This window comes from Procambarus clarkii, chromosome 44, assembly GCF_040958095.1.
Source record: "Procambarus clarkii isolate CNS0578487 chromosome 44, FALCON_Pclarkii_2.0, whole genome shotgun sequence".
NCBI lineage: Eukaryota > Metazoa > Arthropoda > Malacostraca > Decapoda > Cambaridae > Procambarus > Procambarus clarkii.
The window spans coordinates 29131640-29159105 of record NC_091193.1 but is presented as its reverse complement, the minus strand read 5'-3'; the positions used below and the strand labels follow the sequence as shown (position 1 = coordinate 29159105).

Below are 27466 nucleotides of genomic sequence, written 5' to 3'. Positions count from 1 at the left end.
GAGTGGGTGCAGGTTAGTATGATGAGCATGATTCAGAATGATGGAAGGAGAAGGGCTCCTATGATGAATTGACCTACAGGCCACCATCTACAGTGGCCTCGACGGGGACAAGACGGCGGCGTCTTGTCAAAGGTCAGCCTTCCTACTCCCCCCCCCTCCATCTTACTTTATTGAGGATTTGTCTTGTGTATATTGTGAACAAGAGGAATGACTCGGCATTTACGACTTGAGTGGTTAAGCGGGTTCATGGGTTAATAATCCTATGGGGGAAACAACACATCTATTTTCTGTGTTACATTGTGGCTTGTTGAGCTTGAAGCTGTTGTCCAGCCTGTCTGTGTCAAATATGACATTTTAGAGAAGTGGTCTGTATTAATGACCTCCAACTTGGTCAGTATTACAAATGCCTCGGCTGTTATTTATTTATTTATATAACTACAAGTTATATTGGGTTTCTGATCAACCCGTCCTCTTAAAACTAACGTCGCTTTTGGCTGGTATGCGCGGCGCTATGGCCAAATTTGGTCGTAATTTGAAATGAAATCGACTCACAAAAGTGACGCACTGTTCCGTTTTCTGTTTGAGTAGTCCGGCTTACTCGGCAAACTTAGAAGAGGATTCTTTCCATTAACATTTTTCATAACGTTTTGAAACTTTATGAGAATTTCCTGCCCACCTAACCTATCAGAGGACCCTTAACTTATTGTTGTTGAAAAAAAAATCCCAAATTTATTTTCATTTGTTTCATTTAAAATTACGTCCATATTCGGCCATACGGGTAAACGGCCAAAAGCGACGCTATTTTTAAGAGGACAGGTGACAAGGAGTACATAGCCCTATGTGTTTACATTCTTGTAAAGCCACTAGTACGCATAGGACTTCGGGCAGGTCCTTAATTTAACAGATAATATTAAGTAGGTAATTTCTAGGAAAAATTTATGGGCTAATCTATCAAAATCTATAACAATTTAAACTTTTATAGTGTTAGTCCTTCAAAGATTCGAGGTAGTGACAGTTGAACAAGTTCTGGCATGATTGTTGTTGCTGTCTTGAACTTTATCCAAAGCGGAAAATCATTGATGTGTTTTTGAAGTGAGGTTTCCATATTAGGACACAGTAGGCCAGATGGGGCCACAAGAGACTCTTACAGTTTAATATTCAATGTTGTTCGTTTAAGTCAATGATTCGTTTAACTATTCTTAAGGATTGATTTCATATAAACTGTGAGTCCCAGATGTTTAATGGCTGGTACATCGTAACTCCTAGGTAATATTTACTTAAATTTACCAGAGGGCCACCATTTCTTCATAGTGCCATCTACGGCAACAAGAAGCCGGCGGTTTGTCAAAAGTTCCCCTACGGTTCCTGAGGAGTTTGTCAATCTGTATTTTGAGCGCGCAAACTGCTGCATTATGACATTAAAGGTAGTTTCATAATATGTACAAGGTGTCTTGTAGCTAAGCTAAAGGTGGCATATAATGTTCAGCAACAAGTCGCCCTAGATTGTTTAGTGTTAACGACTAGGGCGATGGAGTGGTCATAGCAGGATAGCAATTGTGCAGATAAATGGGGAAGATAATTGCAGACGAGGAGTCACAATAACGGGGGCTGAAATATGTTGACCAAACCACACACTAGAAAGTGAAGGGACGACTAGATAATTGTTTATCTAATAGATGGAAGATGTTAATTGTTTGCATCTTGTTTACTCTGCGATGTAAAATAAATTCACCTGTAAATGGTAATTTTTGACAATGTAATCACTAGGCTTCTAACGTTAGTTTAGTGCTCAGAAACCATATACTGTACTTAAGAGGTTTTAAACATGTTATTTATATAATTTAGGCCAATAGACAGCTATATGAATTAACAATACACAGTACTTTTATCTAAGGTTAGCTAAAGGTTTGTTTTAGTGGAAGACCCTAATAAGGTAATGTGTTTCTATGTAACTTTAAAAGAACATTGATGCTTAACCATAGCCTCATGAGTCGGAGACAAAAATGTACTCCGTTAGGCTATTGCAGTCTTATCAGTCTTGCCTACTCGCTATTGTTGATACAATCTGTAATTAATCTCCATTGCAATTTCACCTTTTCCAGTGATTGGTTCCAGTGTTCTTGAAATTCATAATTGTATTTTCCTACTCGATTGTATTTGAAATAAACTGTTTATACTTACCCTGGTGCTACATAGTCTAACTGGTTTGGTGCATTCTTTTGATAATTACTTATGCTTGCCCTTAATATATGTAAAAAATATTTTTTCAGGAGTGTGGCACGTGTGGACAAGTATTGGATCAGAGGAGTCAAGGTAAAGTTAACAACTAGTTCTGGGGAGGAGCGGGTAGAACTAGATGGACGTAGAAAACTTCACATTCTTGTTACACTAACACTTGGTTTGTGCCTCGGAGAGGCTGCAGGATCCAGTAATTTCAGGAGAACTTCGGTTTCAACTCCTTTTGACCATGTCGTAGCTCAGTCGATTACGGCAGCGTCTGGGATGCTCTCGGATGCTGGTTTGAATCCTCGTCCCGGCCCTTGTGGATTTGTACACTCTTGTTAGCAGGCTGAGAGCTTTTCTTTCCCATAGATTTATTTATAGAAGAGTTAGCAATAAGTCGGCTGGGTTTATTAACGTATTGTTTTTAGGTCCCATTTAGATTATGCCGTTCAGTTTTGATCACCATGCTAAAGAATGGACATAATTCACTAGAACACGTCAGTTAGGATGACAAAGTTAATCCCGCAAATTAGAAAGCTTCCGTATGAAGAGATGTTGGAAAAACCTTAACTGAATGAAAAACAAGTGGATGAATGGGCATAACAAGGAAGCTATTGATAAGGCTTTAAATGAAGATAAGATCAGATTTAGGAAATACCTGGGTAAATACTGGTTTGGTAACTGGGTTGTGGATTTGTAGAACAAATTACTGGATCATGTGCAGACGACGAGTCACAATAACGTGGCTGAAGTATGTTGACCAGACCACACACTAGAACGTGAAGGGACAACGACGTTTCGGTCCGGCCTGGACCATTCTCAAATTGATTGTGGATCATACTACTGGATCACGTATAAATACGAAGTGCCACGTGCAGGACAATAGGCCATCTGCAGTTTCTTGACTTACGTTCTACTAGTTTAAACTCAGAACGTGACTATCCAATCAGCTTACATCTGTATCCTCAATTGCTGCTAGGTGATCAAGGGCAAACATTTAACCTTGAATGTTTAATACAAACCAAATGATGGGTAGCAAAGATGTATGATAAGGTAAAAGCTGGGTGGCGAGGCAAGTTTTGGGGTAGTGAAGACTTAGAATATTGTTCAATGTGGGTGACAAAGACTTGCTGTGAAGAGTAGGTAAAGAATAAATTGAGAGATAGGAGAATAATCTTAAGATTAGACTTGGACTGGCTGGCATATACATTATATATCATTAATGCATATGCCAGGGGGGGGGGTGAGATCTCCCCAAAGGCATAAACTGCTAGGTCAGGTCATCCACAAACCCATATCCAATGACTCCAAGGTCATGGGAAGCTTGACCTTCCCATGAAGTTGGAGGATTGTTGGTGGGTTTGTGGATTTGGAATGAGGGAAGAGGCGGGCTGGATGAGGCAGTTTATGTCTTGGGAAATATTTGTAATCATTTCATTTAGAGATGAGTGTGAGCAGAAATGACAGGCTATAGACACGCTATAGACGTATTCGCAGACACGCTGGCTCTCTGCGAATACGTGCAGAGAGCCAGAATTTGGCTCCAAAATACGGCTCAGGCCTCGAAATTGGGATGTTTGGGATATATTGAAAACTGCAGGGGGGGTTTAGGACAAATGTCACCAAACGCCGCTTTCAGTACTTGGCATATGTTGGGTATAAAAAAGTCGTAATTTCAAACTGCGAATACGTGCAGAGAGTCAGAATTTGGCTCCAAAATATAGCTCAGGCCTCAAAATTGGGACATTTGGGATATTTCGAAAACTGCAGGGGAGTTTGTGCGAAATGTGACTCACTGCCGCTTTCAGGACTTGGCATATGTTGGTTATAAAATGTCGTAATTTCAAACCGCGAATACGTGCATAGAGCCAAAATTTGCCTCCAAAATATGGCTAAGGCCTCGAAATTGGGATGTTTGGGATATTTTGAAAACTACAGGGGAGTTTGTGCAAAATGTGACTCACTGCCACTTTCAGAACTTGGCATATGTTGGGTATAAAAAGTCGTAATTTCAATCAGCAAATACGTGCATAGAGCCAGAATTTGGCTCCAAAATATGGCTCAGGCCTCGAAATTGGGATGTTTGTATTATTTTGAAAACTGCAGGAAGGTTTCGGACAAATGTGACCAAATGCCGCTTTCAGTACTTGGAATATGTTGGGTATATAAAGTTGTAATTTCAAACTGCGAATACGTGCATAGAGCCAGAATTTTGCTCCAAACTATGGGTCAGGCCTCGAAATTGGGATGTTTGGGATATTTTGAAAACTGCAGGGAGGTTTGGGACAAATGTGACCAAACACCGCTTTCAGTACTTGGCATTTGTTGGGTATAAAATGTCGTAATTTCAAACTGCGAATACGTGCTGAGAGCCAGAATTTGGCTCCAAAATATGGCTCAGGGCTCCAAATTGAGATGTTTAGTATATTTTGAAAACTGCAGGGGAGATTGGGACAAATGTGACCAAACGCCGCTTTCAGTACTTGGCATATGTTGAGTATAAAATTCGCAATATCAAACTTCAAATACTTGCAGAAGCCAAAATTTGGCTCCAAAATATGGCTCAGGCGTCGAAATTGGGATATTTCGAAAACTGCAGGGGAGTTTGTGCGAAATGTGACTCACTGCCGCTTTCAGGACTAGGCATATGTTGGGTATAAAAAGTCGTAAATTCAATCTGCGAATACGTGCATAGAGCCAGAATTTGGCTCCAAAATATGGCTCAGGCCTCGAAATTGTGATGTTTGGGATATTTTGAAAACTGCAGGGGGGTTTGTGCAAAATGTGACTCAATGCCGCTCTCAGGACTTGGCATATGTTGGGTATAAAAAGTCGTAATTTCAAACTGCGAATACGTGCATAGAGCCAGAATTTGGCTCCAAAATATGGCTCAGGCCTCGAAATTAGGATGTTTGGGATATTTTTAAAACTGCAAGGGGGTTTGGGACAAATGTGACCAAACAACGTTTTCAGTACTTGGCATATGTTGGGTATAAAAAGTCGTAATTTCAAACTGCGAATACGTGCAGAGAGCCAGAATTTGGCTACAAAATATGGCTCAGGCCTCGAAATTGGGATGTTTGGGATATTTTGAAAACTGCAAGGGAGTTTAGCAAAATGTGAGTCACTGCCGCTGTCAGTACTTGGCATATGTTGGGTATAAAAAGTCGTAACTTCAAACTGCGAATACGTGCAGAGAGCCAAAATTTGGTTCCAAAATATGGCTCAGGCCTCGAAATTGATATATTTTGAAAACTGCAGAGGAGTTTGTGCAAAATGTGACTAGCTGCCACATTCAGTACTTGGCATATGTTGGGTATAAAAAGTCGTAATAGCAAACTGTGAATACGTGCAGAGAGCCAGAATTTGGCTCCAAAATATTGCTCAGGCCTCGATATTGGGATGTTTGGGATATTTTGAAAACTGCAGGGAGTTTTGGGACAAATGTGACATAACGCCTCATTCAGTACTTCGCATATGTTGGGTATAAAAAGGTCGTAATTTCAAACTGCGAATACGTGCAGAGAGCCAGAATTTGGCTTCAAAATATGGCTCAGGCCTTGAAATTGGCATGTTTGGGATATTTTGAAAACTGCAGGGAGGTTTGGGACAAATGTGACCAAACGCGCTTTCAGAACTTGGCATATGTTGGGTATAAAAAGTAGTAATTTCAAACTGCGAACACGTGCAGAGAGTCCGAATTTGGCTCCAAAATATGACTCAAGCCTCGAAATTGAGATGTTTGGGATATTTTGAAAACTGCAGGGGGGATTGGGACAAATGTGACCAAACGCCGCTTTCAGTACTTGGCATATGTTGGGTATAAAAAGTCGTAATTTCAAAGTGCGAATACGTGCAGAGAGCCAGAATTTGGCTTCAAAATATGGCTCAGGCCTCGAAATTAGCATGTTTGGGATATTTTGAAAACTGCAGGGAGGTTTGGGACAAATGTGACTCACTGCTGCTTTTAGTACCTGGAATATGTTGGGTATAAAAAGTCGTAATTTCAAACTGCGAATACGTGCAAAGAGCAAGAATTTGGCTCCAAAATATGGCTCCGGCGTCGAAATTTGGATATTTGGGATATTTCGAAAACTGCAGGGGAGTTTGTGCAAAATGTGACTCAATGCCTCTTTCAGGACATGGCATATGTTGGGTATAAAAAGTCGTAATTTCACACTGCGAATACGTGCAGAGAGCCCGAATTTGGCTCCAAAATATGGCTCAGGCCTCGAAATTAGCATTTTTGGGATATTTTGAAAACTGCAGGGGAGTTTGCGCAAAATGTGACTCACTGCCACTTTCAGTACTTGGCATATGTTGGGTATAAAAATTCGTAATTTCAAACTGCGAATACTTGCAGAGAGCCAAAATTTAGTTCCAAAATAAGACTCAGGCCTCGAAATTGGGATATTGGAGATATTTTGAAAACTGCAGGGGAGTTTGTGCAAAATGTGACTCACTGCTGCTTTCAGTACCTGGAATATGTTGGGTATAAAAATTCGTAATTTCAAACTGCGAATACGTGCAGAGAGCAAGAATTTGGCTCCAAAATATGGCTCCATCGTCGAAATTTGGATATTTGGGATATTTCGAAGACTGCAGGGGAGTTTGTGCAAAATGTGACTCAATGCCGCTTTCAGGACATGGCATATGTTGTGTATAAAAAGTCGTAATTTCAAACTGCGAATACGTGCAGAGAGCCAGAACTTGGCTCCAAAATATGGCTCAGGCCTCGAAATTAGGACGTTTGGGATATTTTGAAAACTGCAGTGAGATTTGGGACACATGTGACCAAACGCGCTTTCAGAACTAGGCATATGTTGGGTATAAAAAGTAGTAATTTCAAACTGCAAATACGTGCAGAGAGCCCTAATTTGGCTTCAAAATATGGCTCAGGCCTCGAAATTGAGATGTTTGGGATATTTTGAAAACTGCAGGGGGGATTGGGACAAATGTGACCAAACGCCACTTTCAGTACTTGACATATGTTGGGTATAAAAAGTCGTAATTTCAAACTGCGAATACATGCAGAGAGCCAGAATTTGGCTTCAAAATATGGCTCAGGCCTCGAAATTTGCATGTTTGGGATATTTTGAAAACTGCAGGGAGGTTTGGGACAAATGTGACCTACTGCCGTTTTCAGTACTTGGCATATGTTGGGTATAAAGTCGTAATTTCAATCTGCGAATACGTGCAGAGAGCCAATATTTGGTTCCAAAATATGGCTCAGGCCTCGAAATTGGGATGTTTGGGATATTTTGAAAACTGCAGGGGAGTTTGTGCAAAATGTGACTCACTGCCACTTTCAGTACTTGGCATATGTTGGGTATAAAAAGTCATAATTTCAAACTTCGAATACGTGCAGAGAGCCAGAATTTGGCTCCAAAATATAGCTCAGGTCTCAAAATTGGGATATTTGGGATATTTCGAAAACTGCAGGGGAGTTTGTGCGAAATGTGACTCACTGCCGCTTTCAGGACTAGGCATATGTTGGGTATAAAAAGTCGTAAATTCAATCTGCGAATACGTGCATAGAGCCAGAATTTGGCTCCAAAATATGGCTCAGGCCTCGAAATTGTGATGTTTGGGATATTTTGAAAACTGCAGGGGGGTTTGTGCAAAATGTGACTCAATGCCGCTCTCAGGACTTGGCATATGTTGGGTATAAAAAGTCGTAATTTCAAACTGCGAATACGTGCATAGAGCCAGAATTTGGCTCCAAAATATGGCTCAGGCCTCGAAATTAGGATGTTTGGGATATTTTTAAAACTGCAAGGGGGTTTGGGACAAATGTGACCAAACAACGTTTTCAGTACTTGGCATATGTTGGGTATAAAAAGTCGTAATTTCAAACTGCGAATACGTGCAGAGAGCCAGAATTTGGCTACAAAATATGGCTCAGGCCTCGAAATTGGGATGTTTGGGATATTTTGAAAACTGCAAGGGAGTTTAGCAAAATGTGAGTCACTGCCGCTGTCAGTACTTGGCATATGTTGGGTATAAAAAGTCGTAACTTCAAACTGCGAATACGTGCAGAGAGCCAAAATTTGGTTCCAAAATATGGCTCAGGCCTCGAAATTGATATATTTTGAAAACTGCAGAGGAGTTTGTGCAAAATGTGACTAGCTGCCACATTCAGTACTTGGCATATGTTGGGTATAAAAAGTCGTAATAGCAAACTGTGAATACGTGCAGAGAGCCAGAATTTGGCTCCAAAATATTGCTCAGGCCTCGATATTGGGATGTTTGGGATATTTTGAAAACTGCAGGGAGTTTTGGGACAAATGTGACATAACGCCTCATTCAGTACTTCGCATATGTTGGGTATAAAAAGGTCGTAATTTCAAACTGCGAATACGTGCAGAGAGCCAGAATTTGGCTTCAAAATATGGCTCAGGCCTTGAAATTGGCATGTTTGGGATATTTTGAAAACTGCAGGGAGGTTTGGGACAAATGTGACCAAACGCGCTTTCAGAACTTGGCATATGTTGGGTATAAAAAGTAGTAATTTCAAACTGCGAACACGTGCAGAGAGTCCGAATTTGGCTCCAAAATATGACTCAAGCCTCGAAATTGAGATGTTTGGGATATTTTGAAAACTGCAGGGGGGATTGGGACAAATGTGACCAAACGCCGCTTTCAGTACTTGGCATATGTTGGGTATAAAAAGTCGTAATTTCAAAGTGCGAATACGTGCAGAGAGCCAGAATTTGGCTTCAAAATATGGCTCAGGCCTCGAAATTAGCATGTTTGGGATATTTTGAAAACTGCAGGGAGGTTTGGGACAAATGTGACTCACTGCTGCTTTTAGTACCTGGAATATGTTGGGTATAAAAAGTCGTAATTTCAAACTGCGAATACGTGCAAAGAGCAAGAATTTGGCTCCAAAATATGGCTCCGGCGTCGAAATTTGGATATTTGGGATATTTCGAAAACTGCAGGGGAGTTTGTGCAAAATGTGACTCAATGCCTCTTTCAGGACATGGCATATGTTGGGTATAAAAAGTCGTAATTTCACACTGCGAATACGTGCAGAGAGCCCGAATTTGGCTCCAAAATATGGCTCAGGCCTCGAAATTAGCATTTTTGGGATATTTTGAAAACTGCAGGGGAGTTTGCGCAAAATGTGACTCACTGCCACTTTCAGTACTTGGCATATGTTGGGTATAAAAATTCGTAATTTCAAACTGCGAATACTTGCAGAGAGCCAAAATTTAGTTCCAAAATAAGACTCAGGCCTCGAAATTGGGATATTGGAGATATTTTGAAAACTGCAGGGGAGTTTGTGCAAAATGTGACTCACTGCTGCTTTCAGTACCTGGAATATGTTGGGTATAAAAATTCGTAATTTCAAACTGCGAATACGTGCAGAGAGCAAGAATTTGGCTCCAAAATATGGCTCCATCGTCGAAATTTGGATATTTGGGATATTTCGAAGACTGCAGGGGAGTTTGTGCAAAATGTGACTCAATGCCGCTTTCAGGACATGGCATATGTTGGGTATAAAAAGTCGTAATTTCAAACTGCGAATACGTGCAGAGAGCCAGAACTTGGCTCCCAAATATGGCTCAGGCCTCGAAATTAGGACGTTTGGGATATTTTGAAAACTGCAGTGAGATTTGGGACACATGTGACCAAACGCGCTTTCAGAACTAGGCATATGTTGGGTATAAAAAGTAGTAATTTCAAACTGCAAATACGTGCAGAGAGCCCTAATTTGGCTTCAAAATATGGCTCAGGCCTCGAAATTGAGATGTTTGGGATATTTTGAAAACTGCAGGGGGGATTGGGACAAATGTGACCAAACGCCACTTTCAGTACTTGACATATGTTGGGTATAAAAAGTCGTAATTTCAAACTGCGAATACATGCAGAGAGCCAGAATTTGGCTTCAAAATATGGCTCAGGCCTCGAAATTTGCATGTTTGGGATATTTTGAAAACTGCAGGGAGGTTTGGGACAAATGTGACCTACTGCCGTTTTCAGTACTTGGCATATGTTGGGTATAAAGTCGTAATTTCAATCTGCGAATACGTGCAGAGAGCCAATATTTGGTTCCAAAATATGGCTCAGGCCTCGAAATTGGGATGTTTGGGATATTTTGAAAACTGCAGGGGAGTTTGTGCAAAATGTGACTCACTGCCACTTTCAGTACTTGGCATATGTTGGGTATAAAAAGTCGTAATATCAAACTGTGAATACGTGCAGAGATCCAGACGTTGACTCCAAAATATGGCTCAGACCTCGATATTGGGATGTTTGGGATATTTTGAAAACTGCAGGGGAGTTTGTGCAAAATGTGACTCACTGCCACTTTCAGTACTTGGCATATGTTGGGTATAAAAAGTCATAATTTCAAACTTCGAATACGTGCAGAGAGCCAGAATTTGGCTCCAAAATATAGCTCAGGTCTCAAAATTGGGATATTTGGGATATTTCGAAAACTGCAGGGGAGTTTGTGCGAAATGTGACTCACTGCCGCTTTCAGGACTAGGCATATGTTGGGTATAAAAAGTCGTAAATTCAATCTGCGAATACGTGCATAGAGCCAGAATTTGGCTCCAAAATATGGCTCAGGCCTCGAAATTGTGATGTTTGGGATATTTTGAAAACTGCAGGGGGGTTTGTGCAAAATGTGACTCAATGCCGCTCTCAGGACTTGGCATATGTTGGGTATAAAAAGTCGTAATTTCAAACTGCGAATACGTGCATAGAGCCAGAATTTGGCTCCAAAATATGGCTCAGGCCTCGAAATTAGGATGTTTGGGATATTTTTAAAACTGCAAGGGGGTTTGGGACAAATGTGACCAAACAACGTTTTCAGTACTTGGCATATGTTGGGTATAAAAAGTCGTAATTTCAAACTGCGAATACGTGCAGAGAGCCAGAATTTGGCTACAAAATATGGCTCAGGCCTCGAAATTGGGATGTTTGGGATATTTTGAAAACTGCAAGGGAGTTTAGCAAAATGTGAGTCACTGCCGCTGTCAGTACTTGGCATATGTTGGGTATAAAAAGTCGTAACTTCAAACTGCGAATACGTGCAGAGAGCCAAAATTTGGTTCCAAAATATGGCTCAGGCCTCGAAATTGATATATTTTGAAAACTGCAGAGGAGTTTGTGCAAAATGTGACTAGCTGCCACATTCAGTACTTGGCATATGTTGGGTATAAAAAGTCGTAATAGCAAACTGTGAATACGTGCAGAGAGCCAGAATTTGGCTCCAAAATATTGCTCAGGCCTCGATATTGGGATGTTTGGGATATTTTGAAAACTGCAGGGAGTTTTGGGACAAATGTGACATAACGCCTCATTCAGTACTTCGCATATGTTGGGTATAAAAAGGTCGTAATTTCAAACTGCGAATACGTGCAGAGAGCCAGAATTTGGCTTCAAAATATGGCTCAGGCCTTGAAATTGGCATGTTTGGGATATTTTGAAAACTGCAGGGAGGTTTGGGACAAATGTGACCAAACGCGCTTTCAGAACTTGGCATATGTTGGGTATAAAAAGTAGTAATTTCAAACTGCGAACACGTGCAGAGAGTCCGAATTTGGCTCCAAAATATGACTCAAGCCTCGAAATTGAGATGTTTGGGATATTTTGAAAACTGCAGGGGGGATTGGGACAAATGTGACCAAACGCCGCTTTCAGTACTTGGCATATGTTGGGTATAAAAAGTCGTAATTTCAAAGTGCGAATACGTGCAGAGAGCCAGAATTTGGCTTCAAAATATGGCTCAGGCCTCGAAATTAGCATGTTTGGGATATTTTGAAAACTGCAGGGAGGTTTGGGACAAATGTGACTCACTGCTGCTTTTAGTACCTGGAATATGTTGGGTATAAAAAGTCGTAATTTCAAACTGCGAATACGTGCAAAGAGCAAGAATTTGGCTCCAAAATATGGCTCCGGCGTCGAAATTTGGATATTTGGGATATTTCGAAAACTGCAGGGGAGTTTGTGCAAAATGTGACTCAATGCCTCTTTCAGGACATGGCATATGTTGGGTATAAAAAGTCGTAATTTCACACTGCGAATACGTGCAGAGAGCCCGAATTTGGCTCCAAAATATGGCTCAGGCCTCGAAATTAGCATTTTTGGGATATTTTGAAAACTGCAGGGGAGTTTGCGCAAAATGTGACTCACTGCCACTTTCAGTACTTGGCATATGTTGGGTATAAAAATTCGTAATTTCAAACTGCGAATACTTGCAGAGAGCCAAAATTTAGTTCCAAAATAAGACTCAGGCCTCGAAATTGGGATATTGGAGATATTTTGAAAACTGCAGGGGAGTTTGTGCAAAATGTGACTCACTGCTGCTTTCAGTACCTGGAATATGTTGGGTATAAAAATTCGTAATTTCAAACTGCGAATACGTGCAGAGAGCAAGAATTTGGCTCCAAAATATGGCTCCATCGTCGAAATTTGGATATTTGGGATATTTCGAAGACTGCAGGGGAGTTTGTGCAAAATGTGACTCAATGCCGCTTTCAGGACATGGCATATGTTGGGTATAAAAAGTCGTAATTTCAAACTGCGAATACGTGCAGAGAGCCAGAACTTGGCTCCAAAATATGGCTCAGGCCTCGAAATTAGGACGTTTGGGATATTTTGAAAACTGCAGTGAGATTTGGGACACATGCGACCAAACGCGCTTTCAGAACTAGGCATATGTTGGGTATAAAAAGTAGTAATTTCAAACTGCAAATACGTGCAGAGAGCCCTAATTTGGCTTCAAAATATGGCTCAGGCCTCGAAATTGAGATGTTTGGGATATTTTGAAAACTGCAGGGGGGATTGGGACAAATGTGACCAAACGCCACTTTCAGTACTTGACATATGTTGGGTATAAAAAGTCGTAATTTCAAACTGCGAATACATGCAGAGAGCCAGAATTTGGCTTCAAAATATGGCTCAGGCCTCGAAATTTGCATGTTTGGGATATTTTGAAAACTGCAGGGAGGTTTGGGACAAATGTGACCTACTGCCGTTTTCAGTACTTGGCATATGTTGGGTATAAAGTCGTAATTTCAATCTGCGAATACGTGCAGAGAGCCAATATTTGGTTCCAAAATATGGCTCAGGCCTCGAAATTGGGATGTTTGGGATATTTTGAAAACTGCAGGGGAGTTTGTGCAAAATGTGACTCACTGCCACTTTCAGTACTTGGCATATGTTGGGTATAAAAAGTCGTAATATCAAACTGTGAATACGTGCAGAGATCCAGACGTTGACTCCAAAATATGGCTCAGACCTCGATATTGGGATGTTTGGGATATTTTGAAAACTGCAGGGGAGTTTGTGCAAAATGTGACTCACTGCCACTTTCAGTACTTGGCATATGTTGGGTATAAAAAGTCATAATTTCAAACTTCGAATACGTGCAGAGAGCCAGAATTTGGCTCCAAAATATAGCTCAGGTCTCAAAATTGGGATATTTGGGATATTTCGAAAACTGCAGGGGAGTTTGTGTGAAATGTGACTCACTGCCGCTTTCAAGACTTGGCATATGTTTGGTATAAAATGTCGTAATTTCAAACCGCGAATACAAGCATAGAGCCAGAATTTGGCTCCAAAATATGGCTCAGGCCTCGAAATTGGGATGTTTGGGATATTTTGAAAACTGCAGTTTTTTTTTTTGACAAATGATACCAAACGCCGCGCTCAGTACTTGGCATATGTTGGGTATAAAAAGTCGTAATTTCAAACTGCGAATACGTTCAGAGAGCCAGAATTTGGCTCCAAAATATGGCTCTGGCCTCGAAATTGGGATATTTAGGATATTTTGAAAACTGCAGAGGAGTTTGTTCAAAATGTGACTCACTGCCGCTTTCAGTACTTGGCATATGTTGGGTATAAAAAGTCGTAATTTCAAACTGCAAATACGTGCAGAGAGCCAGAATTTGGCTCCAAAATATGGCTCAGGCCTCGAAATTGGGATGTTTGGGATATTTTGAAAACTGCAGGGAGGTTTGGGACAAATGTGACCAAACGCCGCTTTCAGTACTTGGCATATGTTGGGTATAAAAAAGTCGTAATTTCAAACTGCGAATACGTGCAGAGAGCCAGAATTTGGCTCCAAAATATGGCTCAGGCTTTGAAATTGGGATTTTTGGGATATTTTGAAAACTGCAGGGAGGTTTGGGACAAATGTGACCAAACGCCGCTTTCAATACTTGGCATATGGTGGGTATAAAAAGTCGTAATTTCAAACTGCGAATACGTGCAGAGTGCCAGAATTTGGCTCCAAAATATGGCTCAGGCCTCAAAATTGGGATATTTGGGATATTTTGACAACTGCAGGGGAGTTTGTGCAAAATGTTACTCAAAGCCGCTTTCAGTACTTGGCATATGTTGGGTATAAAAAGTCGAATTTCAAACTGCAAATACGTGCAGAGAGCCAGAATTTGGCTCCAAAATATGGCTCAGGCCTCGAAATTGGGATGTTTGGGATATTTTGAAAACTGCAGGGATGTTTGGGACAAATGTGACCAAACGCCGCTTTCAGTACTTGGCATTTGTTGGGTATAAAAAATTCGTAATTTCAAACTGCGAATACGTGCAGAGAGCTAGAATTTGGCTCCAAAATATGGCTCAGGCTTTGAAATTGGGATTTTTGGGATATTTTGAAAACTGTAGGGAGGTTTGGGACAAATGTGACCAAACGCCGCTTTCAATACTTGGCATATGTTGGGTATAAAAAAGTCGTTATTTCAAACTGCGAATACGTGCAGAGAGCCAGAATTTGGCTCCAAAATATGGCTCAGGCTTCGAAATTGGGATATTTAGGATATTTTGAAAACTGTAGAGGAGTTTGTTCAAAATGTGACTCACTGCCGCTCTCAGTACTTGGCATATGTTGGGTATAAAAAGTCGTAATTTCAAACTGCGAATACGTGCAGAGAGCCAGAATTTGGCTCCAAAATATGGCTCAGGCCTCGAAATTGAGATGTTTGGAATATTTTGACAACTGCAGGGAGGTTTGGGACAAATGCTACTAAACGCAGCTTTCAGTACTTGGCATAAGTTGGGTATAAAAAGTCGTAATTTCAAACTGCGAATACGTGCAGAGAGCCAGAATTTGGCTCCAAAATATGGCTCTGGCCTCGAAATTGGGATATTTAGGATATTTTGAAAACTGCAGAGGAGTTTGTTCAAAATGTGACTCACTGCCGCTTTCAGTACTTGGCATATGTTGGGTATAAAAAAGTCGTAATTTCAAACTGCGAATACGTGCAGAGAGCCAGAATTTGGCTCCAAAATATGGCTCAGGCTTTGAAATTGGGATTTTTGGGATATTTTGAAAACTGCAGGGAGGTTTGGGACAAATGTGACCAAACGCCGCTTTCAATACTTGGCATATGGTGGGTATAAAAAGTCGTAATTTCAAACTGCGAATACGTGCAGAGAGCCAGAATTTGGCTCCAAAATATGGCTCAGGCCTCAAAATTGGGATATTTGGGATATTTTGACAACTGCAGGGGAGTTTGTGCAAAATGTTACTCACTGCCGCTTTCAGTACTTGGCATATAATGGGTATAAAAAGTCGAATTTCAAACTGCGAATACGTGCAGAGAGCCAGAATTTGGCTCCAATATATGGCTCAGGCCTCGAAATTGGGATGTTTGGGATATTTTGAAAACTGCAGGGGAGTTTGTGCAAAATGTGACTCACTGCCGCTTTAAGTGCTTGGCATATGTTGAGTATAAAAAGTCGTAATATCAAACTGCTTATACGTGCAGAGAGCCAGAATTTGGCTCCAAAATATGGCTCAGGCTTCGAAATTCGGATGTTTGGGATATTTTTAAAACTGCAGGGAGGTTTGGGACAAATGTGACCAAATGCCACTTTCCATACTTGGCATATGTTGGGTATAAAAAGTCGTAATTTCAAACTGCGAATACGTGCAGAGAGCCAGAATTTGGCTCCAAAATATGGCTCAGGCCTCGAAATTTGGATGTTTGGGATATTTTGAAAACTGAAAGGAGGTTTGGGTCAAAAGTGAACAAACGCCGCTTTGAATACCTGGCATATGTTGGGTTAAAAAGTTGTAATTTCAAAATGCGAATACGTGCAGAGAGCCAGAATTTGGCTCCAAAATATGGCTCAGGCCTCGAAATTGAGATGTGATATTTTGAAAACTGCAGCGAGGTTTTGGACAAATGTGACCAAACACAGCTTTCAGTACTTGGCATAAGTTGGGTATAAAAGTCGTGATTTCAAACTGCGAATATGTGCAGAGAGCCAGATTTTGGCTCCAAAATATGTCTCAGGCCACAAAATTGGGATATTTGGGATATTTTGAAAACTGCAGGGGAGTTTGTGCAAAATGTGACTCACTGCCTCTTTCAGTACTTGGCATATGTTGGGTATAAAAAGTCGAATTTCAAAATGCAAATACGTGCAGAGAGCCCGAATTTGGCTCCAATATATGGCTCAGGCCTCGAAATTGGGATGTTTGGGATATTTTGAAAACTGCAGGGGAGTTTGTGCAAAATGTGACTCACTGCCGCTTTCAATACTTGGCATATGTTGGTATAAAAAGTCGTAATTTCAAACTGCGAATACGTGCAGAGAGCCAGAATTTGGCTCCAAAATATGGCTCAGGCCTCGAAATTGGGATGTTTGGGATATTTTGAAAACTGGAGGGAGGTTTGGGACAAATGTGACCAAACGCAACTTTCAGTACTTGGCATATGTTGGGTATAAAAAAGTCGTAATTTCAAACTGCGAATATGTGCAGAGAGCCAGAATTTGGCTCCAAAATATGGCTCAGGCTTTGAAATTGGTATGTTTGGGATATTTTGAAAACTGCAGGGAGGTTTGGGACAAATGTGACCAAACGCCGCTTTCAATACTTGGCATATGGTGGGTATAAAAATTCGTAATTTCAAACTGCGGATACGTGCAGAGAGCCAGAATTTGGCTCCAAAATATGGCTCAGGCCTCAAAATTGGGATATTTGGGATATTTTGACAACTGCAGGGGAGTTTGTGCAAAATGTGACTCACTGCCGCTTTCAGTACTTGGCATATGTTGGGTATAAAATGTCGAATTTCAAACTGCGAATACGTGCAGAGAGCCTGAATTTGGCTCCAATATATGGCTCAAGCCTCGAAATTGGGATGTTTGGGATATTTTGAAAACTGCAGGGGAGTTTGTGCAAAATGTGACTCACTGCCGCTTTCAGTACTTGGCATATGTTGGTTATAAAAAGTCGTAATTTCAAACTGCGAATACGTGCAGAGAGCCAGAATTTGGCTCCAAAATATGGCTCAGGCTTCGAAATTGGGATGTTTGGGATATTTTTAAAACTGCAGGGAGGTTTGGGACAAATGTGACCAAACGCCGCTTTCCATACTTGGCATATGTTGGGTATAAAAAGTCGTAATTTCAAACTGCAAATACGTGCAGAGAGCCAGAATTTGGCTCCAAAATATGGCTCAGGCTTCGAAATTGGGATATTTAGGATATTTTGAAAACTGCAGAGGAGTTTTTCAAAATGTGACTCACTGCCGCTCTCAGTACTTGGCATATGTTGGGTATAAAAAGTCGTAATTTCAAACTGCGAATACGTGCAGAGAGCCAGAATTTGGCTCCAAAATATGGCTCAGGCCTCGAAATTGAGATGTTTGGGATATTTTGACAACTGCAGGGAGGTTTGGGACAAATGTGACTAAACGCAGCTTTCAGTACTTGGCATAAGTTGGGTATAAAAAGTCGTAATTTCAAACTGCGAATACGTGCAGAGAGCCAGAATTTGGCTCCAATATATGGCTCAGGCCTCGAAATTGGGATGTTTGGGATATTTTGAAAACTGCAGGGGAGTTTGTGCAAAATGTGACTCACTGCCGCTTTCAGTACTTGGCATATGTTGGTTATAAAAAGTCGTAATTTCAAACTGCGAATACATGCAGAGAGCCAGAATTTGGCTCCAAAATATGGCTCAGGCCTCGAAATTGGGATATTTAGGATATTTTGAAAACTGCAGACGAGTTTGTTCAAAATGTGACTCACTGCCGCTTTTAGTACTTGGCATATGTTGAGTATAAAAAGTCGTAATTTCAAACTGCGAATATGTGAAGAGAGCCAGAATTTGGCTCCAAAATATGGCTCTGGCTTTGAAATTGGGATGTTTGGGATATTTTGACAACTGCAGGGGAGTTTGTTCAAAATGTGACTCACTGCCGCTTTTAGTACTTGGCATATGTTGGGTATAAAAAGTCGTAATTTCAAACTGCGAATACGTGCAGAGAGCCAGAATTTGGCTCCAAAATATGGCTCAGGCCTCGAAATTCGGATGTATGGGATATTTTGAAAAGTGCAGGGAGGTTTGGGTCAAATGTGACCAAACACCGCTTTCAGTACCTGGCATATGTTGGGTATAAAAAGTCGTAATTTCAAACTGCGAATACGTGCACAGCAAGAATTTGGCTCCAAAATATGGCTCAGGCCTAGAAATTGGGATATTTTGAAAACTGCAGGTGAGTTTGTTCAAAATGTGACTCACTGCCGCTTTCAGTACTTGGCATATGTTGGGTATAAAAAGTGGTAATTTCAAACTGCGAATACGTGCAGAGAGCCAGAATTTGACTCCAAAATATGGCTCAGGCCTCGAAATTGGGATGTTTGGGATATTTTGAAGACTGCAGCGGGGTTTGGGACAAATGTGACCAAACGCAGCTTTCAGTACTTGGCATAAGTTGGGTATAAAAAGTGGTAATTTCAAACTGCGAATACGTGCAGAGAGCCAGAATTTGACTCCAAAATATGGCTCAGGCCTCGAAATTGGGATGTTTGGGATATTTTGAAGACTGCAGGGCGGTTTGGTTCAAATGTGACCAAACGCTGCTTTCAGTACCTGGCATATGTTGGGTATAAAAATTCAAAATTTCAAACTGCGAATACGTGCAGAGAGCCAGAATTTGGCTCCAATATATGGCTCAGGCCTCGAAATTGGGATATTTTGAAAACTGCAGGTGAGTTTGTTCAAAATGTGACTCACTGCCGCTTTCAGTACTTGGCATATGTTGGGTATAAAAAGTCGTAATTTCAAACTGCGAATACGTGCAGAGAGCCAGAATTTGACTCCAAAATATGGCTCAGGCCTCGAAATTGGGATGTTTGGGATATTTTGAAGACTGCAGGGAGGTTTGGTTCAAATGTGACCAAACGCTGCTTTCAGTACCTGGCATATGTTGGGTATAAAAATTCAAAATTTCAAACTGCGAATACGTGCAGAGAGCCAGAATTTGGCTCCAATATATGGCTCAGGCCTCGAAATTGGGATGTTTGGGATATTTTGAAAACTGCAGGGGAGTTTGTGCAAAATGTGACTCACTGCCGCTTTCAGTACCTGGCATAAGTTGGGTATAAAAAGTCGTAATTTCAAACTGCGAATATGTGCAGAGAGCCAGAATTTGGCTCCAAAATATGGCTCTGGCCACAAAATTGGGATATTTGGGATATTTTGAAAACTGCAGGGGAGTTTGTGCAAAATGTGACTTACTGCCGCTTTCAGTACTTGGCATATGTTGGGTATAAAAAGTCGTAATATCAAACTGCGAATACGTGCAGAGAGCCAGAATTTGACTCCAAAATATGGCTCATGCTTTGAAATAGGATGTTTGAGATATTTTTAAAACTGCAGGGAGGTTTGGGACAAATGTGACCAAACGCCGCTTTCAATACTTGGCATATGTTGGGTATAAAAAGTCGTAATTTCATACTGTGAATACGTGCAGAGAGCCAGAATTTGGCTCCAAAATATGGCTCAGGCCTCGAAATTGGGATATTTAGGATATTTTGAAAACTGCAGAGGAGTTTGTTCAAAATGTGACTCACTGCCGCTTTCAGTACTTGGCATATGTTGGGTATAAAAAGTCGTAATTTCAAACTGCGAATACGTGCAGAGAGCCAGAATTTGGCTTCAAAATATGGCTCAGGCCTCGAAATTGGGATAGTTGGGATATTTTTAAAACTGCAGGGAGGTTTGGGTCACATGTGACCAAACGCCGCTTTCAAGACCTGGCATATGTAGGGTATAAAAAGTCGTAATTTCAAACTGCGAATACGTGCAGAGAGCCAGAATTTGGCTCCAAAATATGGCTCAGGCCTCGAAATTGGGATATTTCGAAAACTGCAGGGGAGTTTGTGCAAAATGTGACTCACTGCCGCTTTCAGTACTTGGCATATGTTGGGTATAAAAAGTCGTAATTTCAAACTGCGAATACATGCAGAAAGCAAGAATTTGGCTCCAAAATATGGCTCAGGCCTCGAAATTGGGATGTTTGGGATATTTTGAAAACTGTAGGGAGGTTTGGGACAAATGTGACCAAACGCAGCTTTCAGTACTTGGCATATGTTGGGTAAAAAAATTCGTAATTTCGAACTGCGAATACGTGCAGAGAGCCAGAATTTGGCTCCAATATATGGCTCAGGCCTCGAATTTGGGATGTTTGGGATATTTTGAAAAATGCATGGGAGTTTGTGCAAAATGTGACTCACTGCCGCTTTCAGTACTTGGCATATGTTGGGTATAAAAAATCGTAATTTCAAACTTCGAATACGGGCAGAGAGCCAGAATTTTGCTCCAATATATGGCTCAGGCCTCGAAATTGGGATATTTAGGAAATTTTGAAAACTGCAGAGGAGTTTGTTCAAAATGTGACTCACTGCCGCTTTCAGTACTTGGCATATGTTGGGTATAAAAAGTCGTAATTTCAAACTGCGAATACGTGCAGAGCCAGAATTTGGCTCCAAAATATGGCTCAGGTCTCGAAATTTGGATGTTTGGGATATTTTGAAAAATGTAAGGAGGTTTGGGTCAAATGTGACCAAATGCCGCTTTCAGTACTTGGCATATGTTGGGTATAAAAAGTCGTAATTTCAAACTGCGAATACGTGCAGAGAGCCAGAATTTGGCTCCAATATATGGCTCAGGCCTCGAAATTGGGATGTTTGGGATATTTTGAAAACTGCAAGGGGGGTTTGGGACAAATGTGACCAAACGCCACTATCAGTACTTGGCATATGTTGGGTATAGAAATTCGTAATTTTAAATGCAGGCGATGAGTCACAATAACGTGGCTGAAGTATGTTGTCCAGACCACACACTAGAAATTGAAGGGACGACGACGTTTCGGTCCGTCCAGGACCATTCTCAAGTCGATTGTGATGAGGAGGTAGGGACAGGCAATAAATAGGCAAGAGAGAGCTGAGGAGGAAAGTCAGGTGTAGGGGATAGTAGTAATGAGAACTGCAGCAGGCCTATTTGCCCATTCGAGGCAGCTCCTATTATAACCACCGAAGGAGATAGTAATAGGAAAAAGAAGAGGATAGCAAGGGAGCGTAGGAGAAGACAATGAACAGAAAAAGGGAGAAGAGAAAAAGAAAAGGAAAGAGAAAGAAAGAAATGGAAGGGGGAAAGCTTATGTTAAGTCACGTTTGTTAAAAAGATTAGAGCATTAGAGTATATACTGTGAAAGGGAAGAGTCCACAGCAACAAAGCCAGGACTCAAGTTCATGTTGGGTACATTGTTTATAAGAGCCGATTCTACAAGACGGCGTCTGTGTAGAGTAGAGGCAGGAAAGATTATTTTGGAGGAAGACCAATCAATGGGATGATTAGAATCCCTCACATGGCAGAAGAGAGCATTGTTAGTGTCTGCAGACTTAACACTTCTCTTGTGTTCTTTAAGTCTGTCATTCAGTGTACGGCCAGTTTCACCAAAGTATTGGAGAGGACAAGATGAACAGGAAATAGAGTAGACACCAGCAGCATTAGAAGCAGGAGGAGCAGTGTGAACTAGATTGCTACGAAGTGTGTTAGTTTGTCGAAAGGCGAGTTTAATGTCAAGAGGACGAAAGGTATTGGTAAAAGTTTTGAGTTCAGATATGAAGGGAAGGCATAATACAGTGCTACTAGTGTTGGAAGCAGGTTTAGGATGAAAGAAATTTCGTTTAGCTTGAGAGTGGGCACAGTTGATGAAATGCAAAGGATAACCAAGGCGAGAGAATGATTTGTAGATAAAGGCATTTTCAGAATCAAGAAACTGAGGGTCGCTGATGCGTAGAGCGCGGAGGAAGAGAGAGACGAGGACACTTTTCTTAACAGAAGGAGGATGGTAGGAAAAGAAGTGAATGTACATGCCACTATGCATGGGTTTACGGTAGACAGAGAAAGAGAACCCAGACACAGAGCTGTGAACATGAACATCAAGAAAAGGAAGGAGGGAATTAGATTCCCACTCAACTTTGAAATGGATAGAAGGAGCCAGATTGTTAAGAGAGGCGAGGAAAGGCTGGAAAAGATTAAGGTCATGAGGCCATAAAGCAAAAATGTCATCAACATATCGAAGCCAGAGAGAGGGACGATATCAATAGCAGGAAGAACAACAATTTCGAAGTATTCCATGTAGAAATTAGCAAGAACAGGGGAGAGAGGGGAACCCATAGCCACACCGAAAGTTTGAGTGTAATATTTACCGTTGAAAGAGAAAGAGTTAGATTCAACACAGAGTCTAATGAGATCGAGGAAAACGTCAGTGGGAAGTGGGAGAGGAAGGAGGCCCTCTGACGCCTTCTGTCTGAGGAAAGAGAGAACGTCATCGAGCGGAACATTAGTGAACAGAGAGTCGACATCGAGACTAAGCATCTTACAAGAGGGTTGCAGGCGCAGTCTTTCTATGAAGTCCTGAGAGTGACGAAGGTGGGCAGGGGAAAAAGTGCCAAGGTAAGGTGTCAGGGTTTTAGCGAGCCAGGAGGCAAGAGGATAGCTGACAGAGCCCCGTGAAGAAATGATAGGACGAAGAGGAACAACAGGTTTATGAGTCTCAGGAAGACCATAGAAATAAGGAAGAGAAGGGCAGATGACACGGAAACGTTTAATGAGATCAAAGTCAGGAGGGCAAAGACTAGAGAGCTGTCTTAGTTTGCGGTTAAAGGAAGTTTTGAGGCGATCCAAAGGGTTAGAAGTCAGAGGAGCATAAGTGCGAGAGTCAGAGAGCAAGACATCTGCTTTTCGGAGGTAGTCCTCACGGTCAAGGACAACCACCGAATTGCTTTTGTCGGAAGGAAGGATAAGAATAGAGTTGTTAGATTTCAGGGAGGCAAGGGCAAGCTGGAAGCGACGAGGAAGGTGGTTATTTTTTAGAAAACAAGCTGTCAAAGAAACGTCGTCGTCCCTTTAATTTCTAGTGTGTGGTCTGGTCAACATACTACAGCCACGTTATTGTGACTCATCGCCTGCATATGGATGCCACACGTACGCGTCTTACTCTATTTAATTTCTTTGATGCTCTACCTTCCTTCAAACGGCCTTTTCGCGCCTTTGAATCTTCCCTTCTTGCCGCCAAGCGTCGAAAGAACCAGCTCAGGTTTCTTAAAGACTGTCTTGCTGAGCAAGTTCTCCCTCATTCTTTATCTCACTTTCTCCAGTTCAACACTTCGGGATCTCCTTTCCCTGAACATGCCCGCCTTCTTCTTCAAGAACTTATTCATGCCACCTCCTTGCAAGTTGACGAGGCTTTTCTTGCTGTTCGTCAACAGCAACGCTTTCTGTCCTCTTCTCTTCGCAGTGATCTATGCAATATAATTTTTCATATTGCATTTGACATTGCTCAAGTCTCCTCTTCCCACCACTCCTCCACACTACACAACAAACTTCAACGCCTGATCTCCAACAGTCCTTGGGCTAAATACTCTCTCTCTGACTGTGTTACCAACCTTTCGTCCTACTCTCTAAGCACCAGCAAGAACTTCTTGGTCTTGGTCTGACTTTTGCTACTTCCCCTGGCCCACGCTGTGGCATTGATCTCATTAGTTCCTTTGACAGGTTTGTCAATTCTAACTCTAGTACTCTTTCGGACCTGTCTGCCTTTAGAGGGGCCCTTATCCCCGTTCTTGACAGCTTGTTTTCTAAAAAAATAACCACCTTCCTCGTCGCTTCCAGCTTGCCCTTGCCTCCCTGAAATCTAACAACTCTATTCTTATCCTTCCTTCCGACAAAAGCAATTCGGTGGTTGTCCTTGACCGTGAGGACAACCTCCGAAAAGCAGATGTCTTGCTCTCTGACTCTCGCACTTATGCTCCTCTGACTTCTAACCCTTTGGATCGCCTCAAAACTTCCTTTAACCGCAAACTAAGACAGCTCTCTAGTCTTTGCCCTCCTGACTTTGATCTCATTAAACGTTTCCGTGTCATCTGCCCTTATCTTCCTTATTTCTATGGTCTTCCTAAGACTCATAAACCTGGTGTTCCTCTTCGTCCTATCATTTCTTCACGGGGCTCTGTCAGCTATCCTCTTGCCTCCTGGCTCGCTAAAACCCTGACACCTTACCTTGGCACTTTTTCCCCTGCCCACCTTCGTCACTCTCAGGACTTCATAGAAAGACTGCGCCTGCAACCCTCTTGTAAGATGCTTAGTCTTGATGTCGACTCTCTGTTCACTAATGTTCCGCTCGATGACGTTCTCTCTTTCCTCAGACAGAAGGCGTCAGAGGGCCTCCTTCCTTTCCCACTTCCCACTGACGTTTTCCTCGATCTCATTAGACTCTGTGTTGAATCTAACTCTTTCTCTTTCAACGGTAAATATTACACTCAAACTTTCGGTGTGGCTATGGGTTCCCCTCTCTCCCCTGTTCTTGCTAATTTCTACATGGAATACTTCGAAATTGTTCTTCTTCCTTCTATTGATACTCGTCCCTCTCTCTGGCTTCGATATGTTGATGACATTTTTGCTTTATGGCCTCATGACCTTAATCTTTTCCAGCTTTTCTTTGCCTCTCTTAACAATCTGGCTCCTACTATCCATTTCAAAGTTGAGTGGAATCTAATTCCCTCCTTCCTTTTCTTGATGTTCATGTTCACAGCTCTGTGTCTGGGTTTTCTTTCTCTGTCTACCGTAAACCCATGCATAGTTGCATGTACATTCACTTCTTTTCCTACCATCCTCCTTCTGTTAAGAAAAGTGTCCTCGTCTCTCTCTTCCTCCGCGCTCTACGCATCAGCGACCCTCAGTTTCTTGATTCTGAAATTGCCTTTATCTACAAATCATTCTCTCGCCTTGGTTATCCTTTGCATTTCATCAACTGTGCCCACTCTCAAGCTAAACGAAATTTCTTTCATCCTAAACCTGCTTCCAACACTAGTAGCGCTGTACTATGCCTTCCCTTCATATCTGAACTCAAAACTTTTACCAATACCTTTCGTCCTCTTGACATTAAACTCGCCTTTCGACAAACTAACACACCTCGTAGCAATCTAGTTCACACTGCTCCTCCTGCTTCTAATGCTGCTGGTGTCTACTCTATTTCCTGTTCATCTTGTCCTCTCCAATACTTTGGTGAAACTGGCCGTACACTGAATGACAGACTTAAAGAACACAAGAGAAGTGTTAAGTCTGCAGACACTAACAATGCTCTCTTCTGCCATGTGAGGGATTCTAATCATCCCATTGATTGGTCTTCCTCCAAAATAATCTTTCCTGCCTCTACTCTACACAGACGCCGTCTTGTAGAATCGGCTCTTATAAACAATGTACCCAACATGAACTTGAGTCCTGGCTTTGTTGCTGTGGACTCTTCCCTTTCACAGTATATACTCAAATGCTCTAATCTTTCTAACAAACGTGACTTAACATAAGCTTTCCCCCTTCCATTTCTTTCTTTCTCTCTTCTCCCTTTTTCTGTTCATTGTCTTCTCCTACGCTCCCTTGCTATCCTCTTCTTTTTCCTATTACTATCTCCTTCGGTGGTTATAATAGGAGCTGCCTCGTATGGGCCAATAGACCTGCTGCAGTTCTCACTACTACTATCCCCTACACCTGACTTTCCTACTCAGCTCTCTCTTGCCTATTTATTGCCTGTCCCTACCTCATCACAATCGACTTGAGAATGGTCCAGGACGGACCGAAACGTCGTCGTCCCTTTAATTTCTAGTGTGTGGTCTGGTCAACATAATTCAGCCACGTTATTGTGACTCATCGCCTGCATATGGATACCACACGTACGCGTCTTACTCTGTTTAATTTCTTTGATGCTCTACCTTCCTTCAAACGGCCTTTTCGCGCCTTTGAATCTTCCCTTCTTGCCGCCAAGCGTCGAAAGAACCAGCTCAGGTTTCTTAAAGACTGTCTTGCTGAGCAAGTTCTCCCTCATTCTTTATCTCACTTTCTCCAGTTCAACACTTCGGGATCTCCTTTCCCTGAACATGCCCGCCTTCTTCTTCAAGAACCTATTCATGCCACCTCGTTGCAAGTTGACGAGGCTTTTCTTGCTGTTCGTCAACAGCAACGCTTTCTGTCCTCTTCTCTTCCCAGTGATCTATGCAATATCATTTTTCCAATTGCATTTGACACTGCTCACGTCTCCTCTTCCCACCACTCCTCCACACTACACAACAAACTACTTGGTAAACTACATGGTTCAGTACTTGGCATATGTTGGTTATAAAAAGTCGTAATTTCAAACTTCGAATACGTGCAGAGAGTCAGAATTTGACTCCAAAATATTGCTCAGGCCTCGAAATTGAGATATTTGGGATATTTTGAAAACTGCAGAGGGTTTGGGACAAATGTGACCAAACGCCGCTCTCAGTACTTGGTATATGTTGGGTAAAAAATAGTCGTAATTTCAAACTGTGAATACGTGCAGAGAGCCAGAATTTGGCTCCAAAATATGGCTCAGGCCTCGAAATTATGATGTTGGGGATATTTTGAAAACTGCAGGGGGGTTTGAGACAAATGTGACCAAACGTCGCTTCTAGTAATTTGCATATGTTGGGTATAAAAAAGTGGTAATTTCAAACTGCGAAAACGTGCAGAGAGCCAAAATTTGGCTCCAAAATATGGCTCAAGCCTCGAAATTGGGATATTTGGGATATTTCGAAAACTGCAGGGGAGTTTGTGCGAAATGTGACTCACTACCGCTTTCAGAACTGCATATGTTGGGTATTAAAAAGTCGTAATTTCAAACTGCGAATACATGCAGAGAGCCAGAATTTGGCTCCAAAATATGGCTCAGGCTTCGAAATTGGGATATTTGGGATATTTCGAAAACTGCAGGGGAGTTTGTGCGAAATGTGACTCACTGCCGCTTTCAGGACTTGGCATATGTTGGGTATAAAATGTCGTAATTTCAAACCGCGAATACGTGCATTGAGCCAGAATTTGGCTCTAAAATATTGCTCAGGCCTCGAAATTAGGATCGTTGGGATATTTTGAAAACTGCAGGGGGGGGGG

General features: G+C 41.7%; 1 protein-coding gene across 3 annotated transcripts in view; it reads left to right on the top strand.

The window, feature by feature from the left end:
• Positions 1-27466, top strand: part of LOC123751506 (heat shock protein 75 kDa, mitochondrial-like) — a 629800-nt gene that overhangs the window by 6981 nt on the left and 595353 nt on the right. For all 3 annotated transcript variants that reach the window (XM_069300450.1, XM_069300451.1, XM_069300449.1), the window contains exon 3: positions 2271-2313. In XM_069300450.1, the coding sequence (XP_069156551.1) occupies positions 2271-2313 (43 nt within the window). The remainder of the gene's footprint in view (positions 1-2270; positions 2314-27466) is intronic.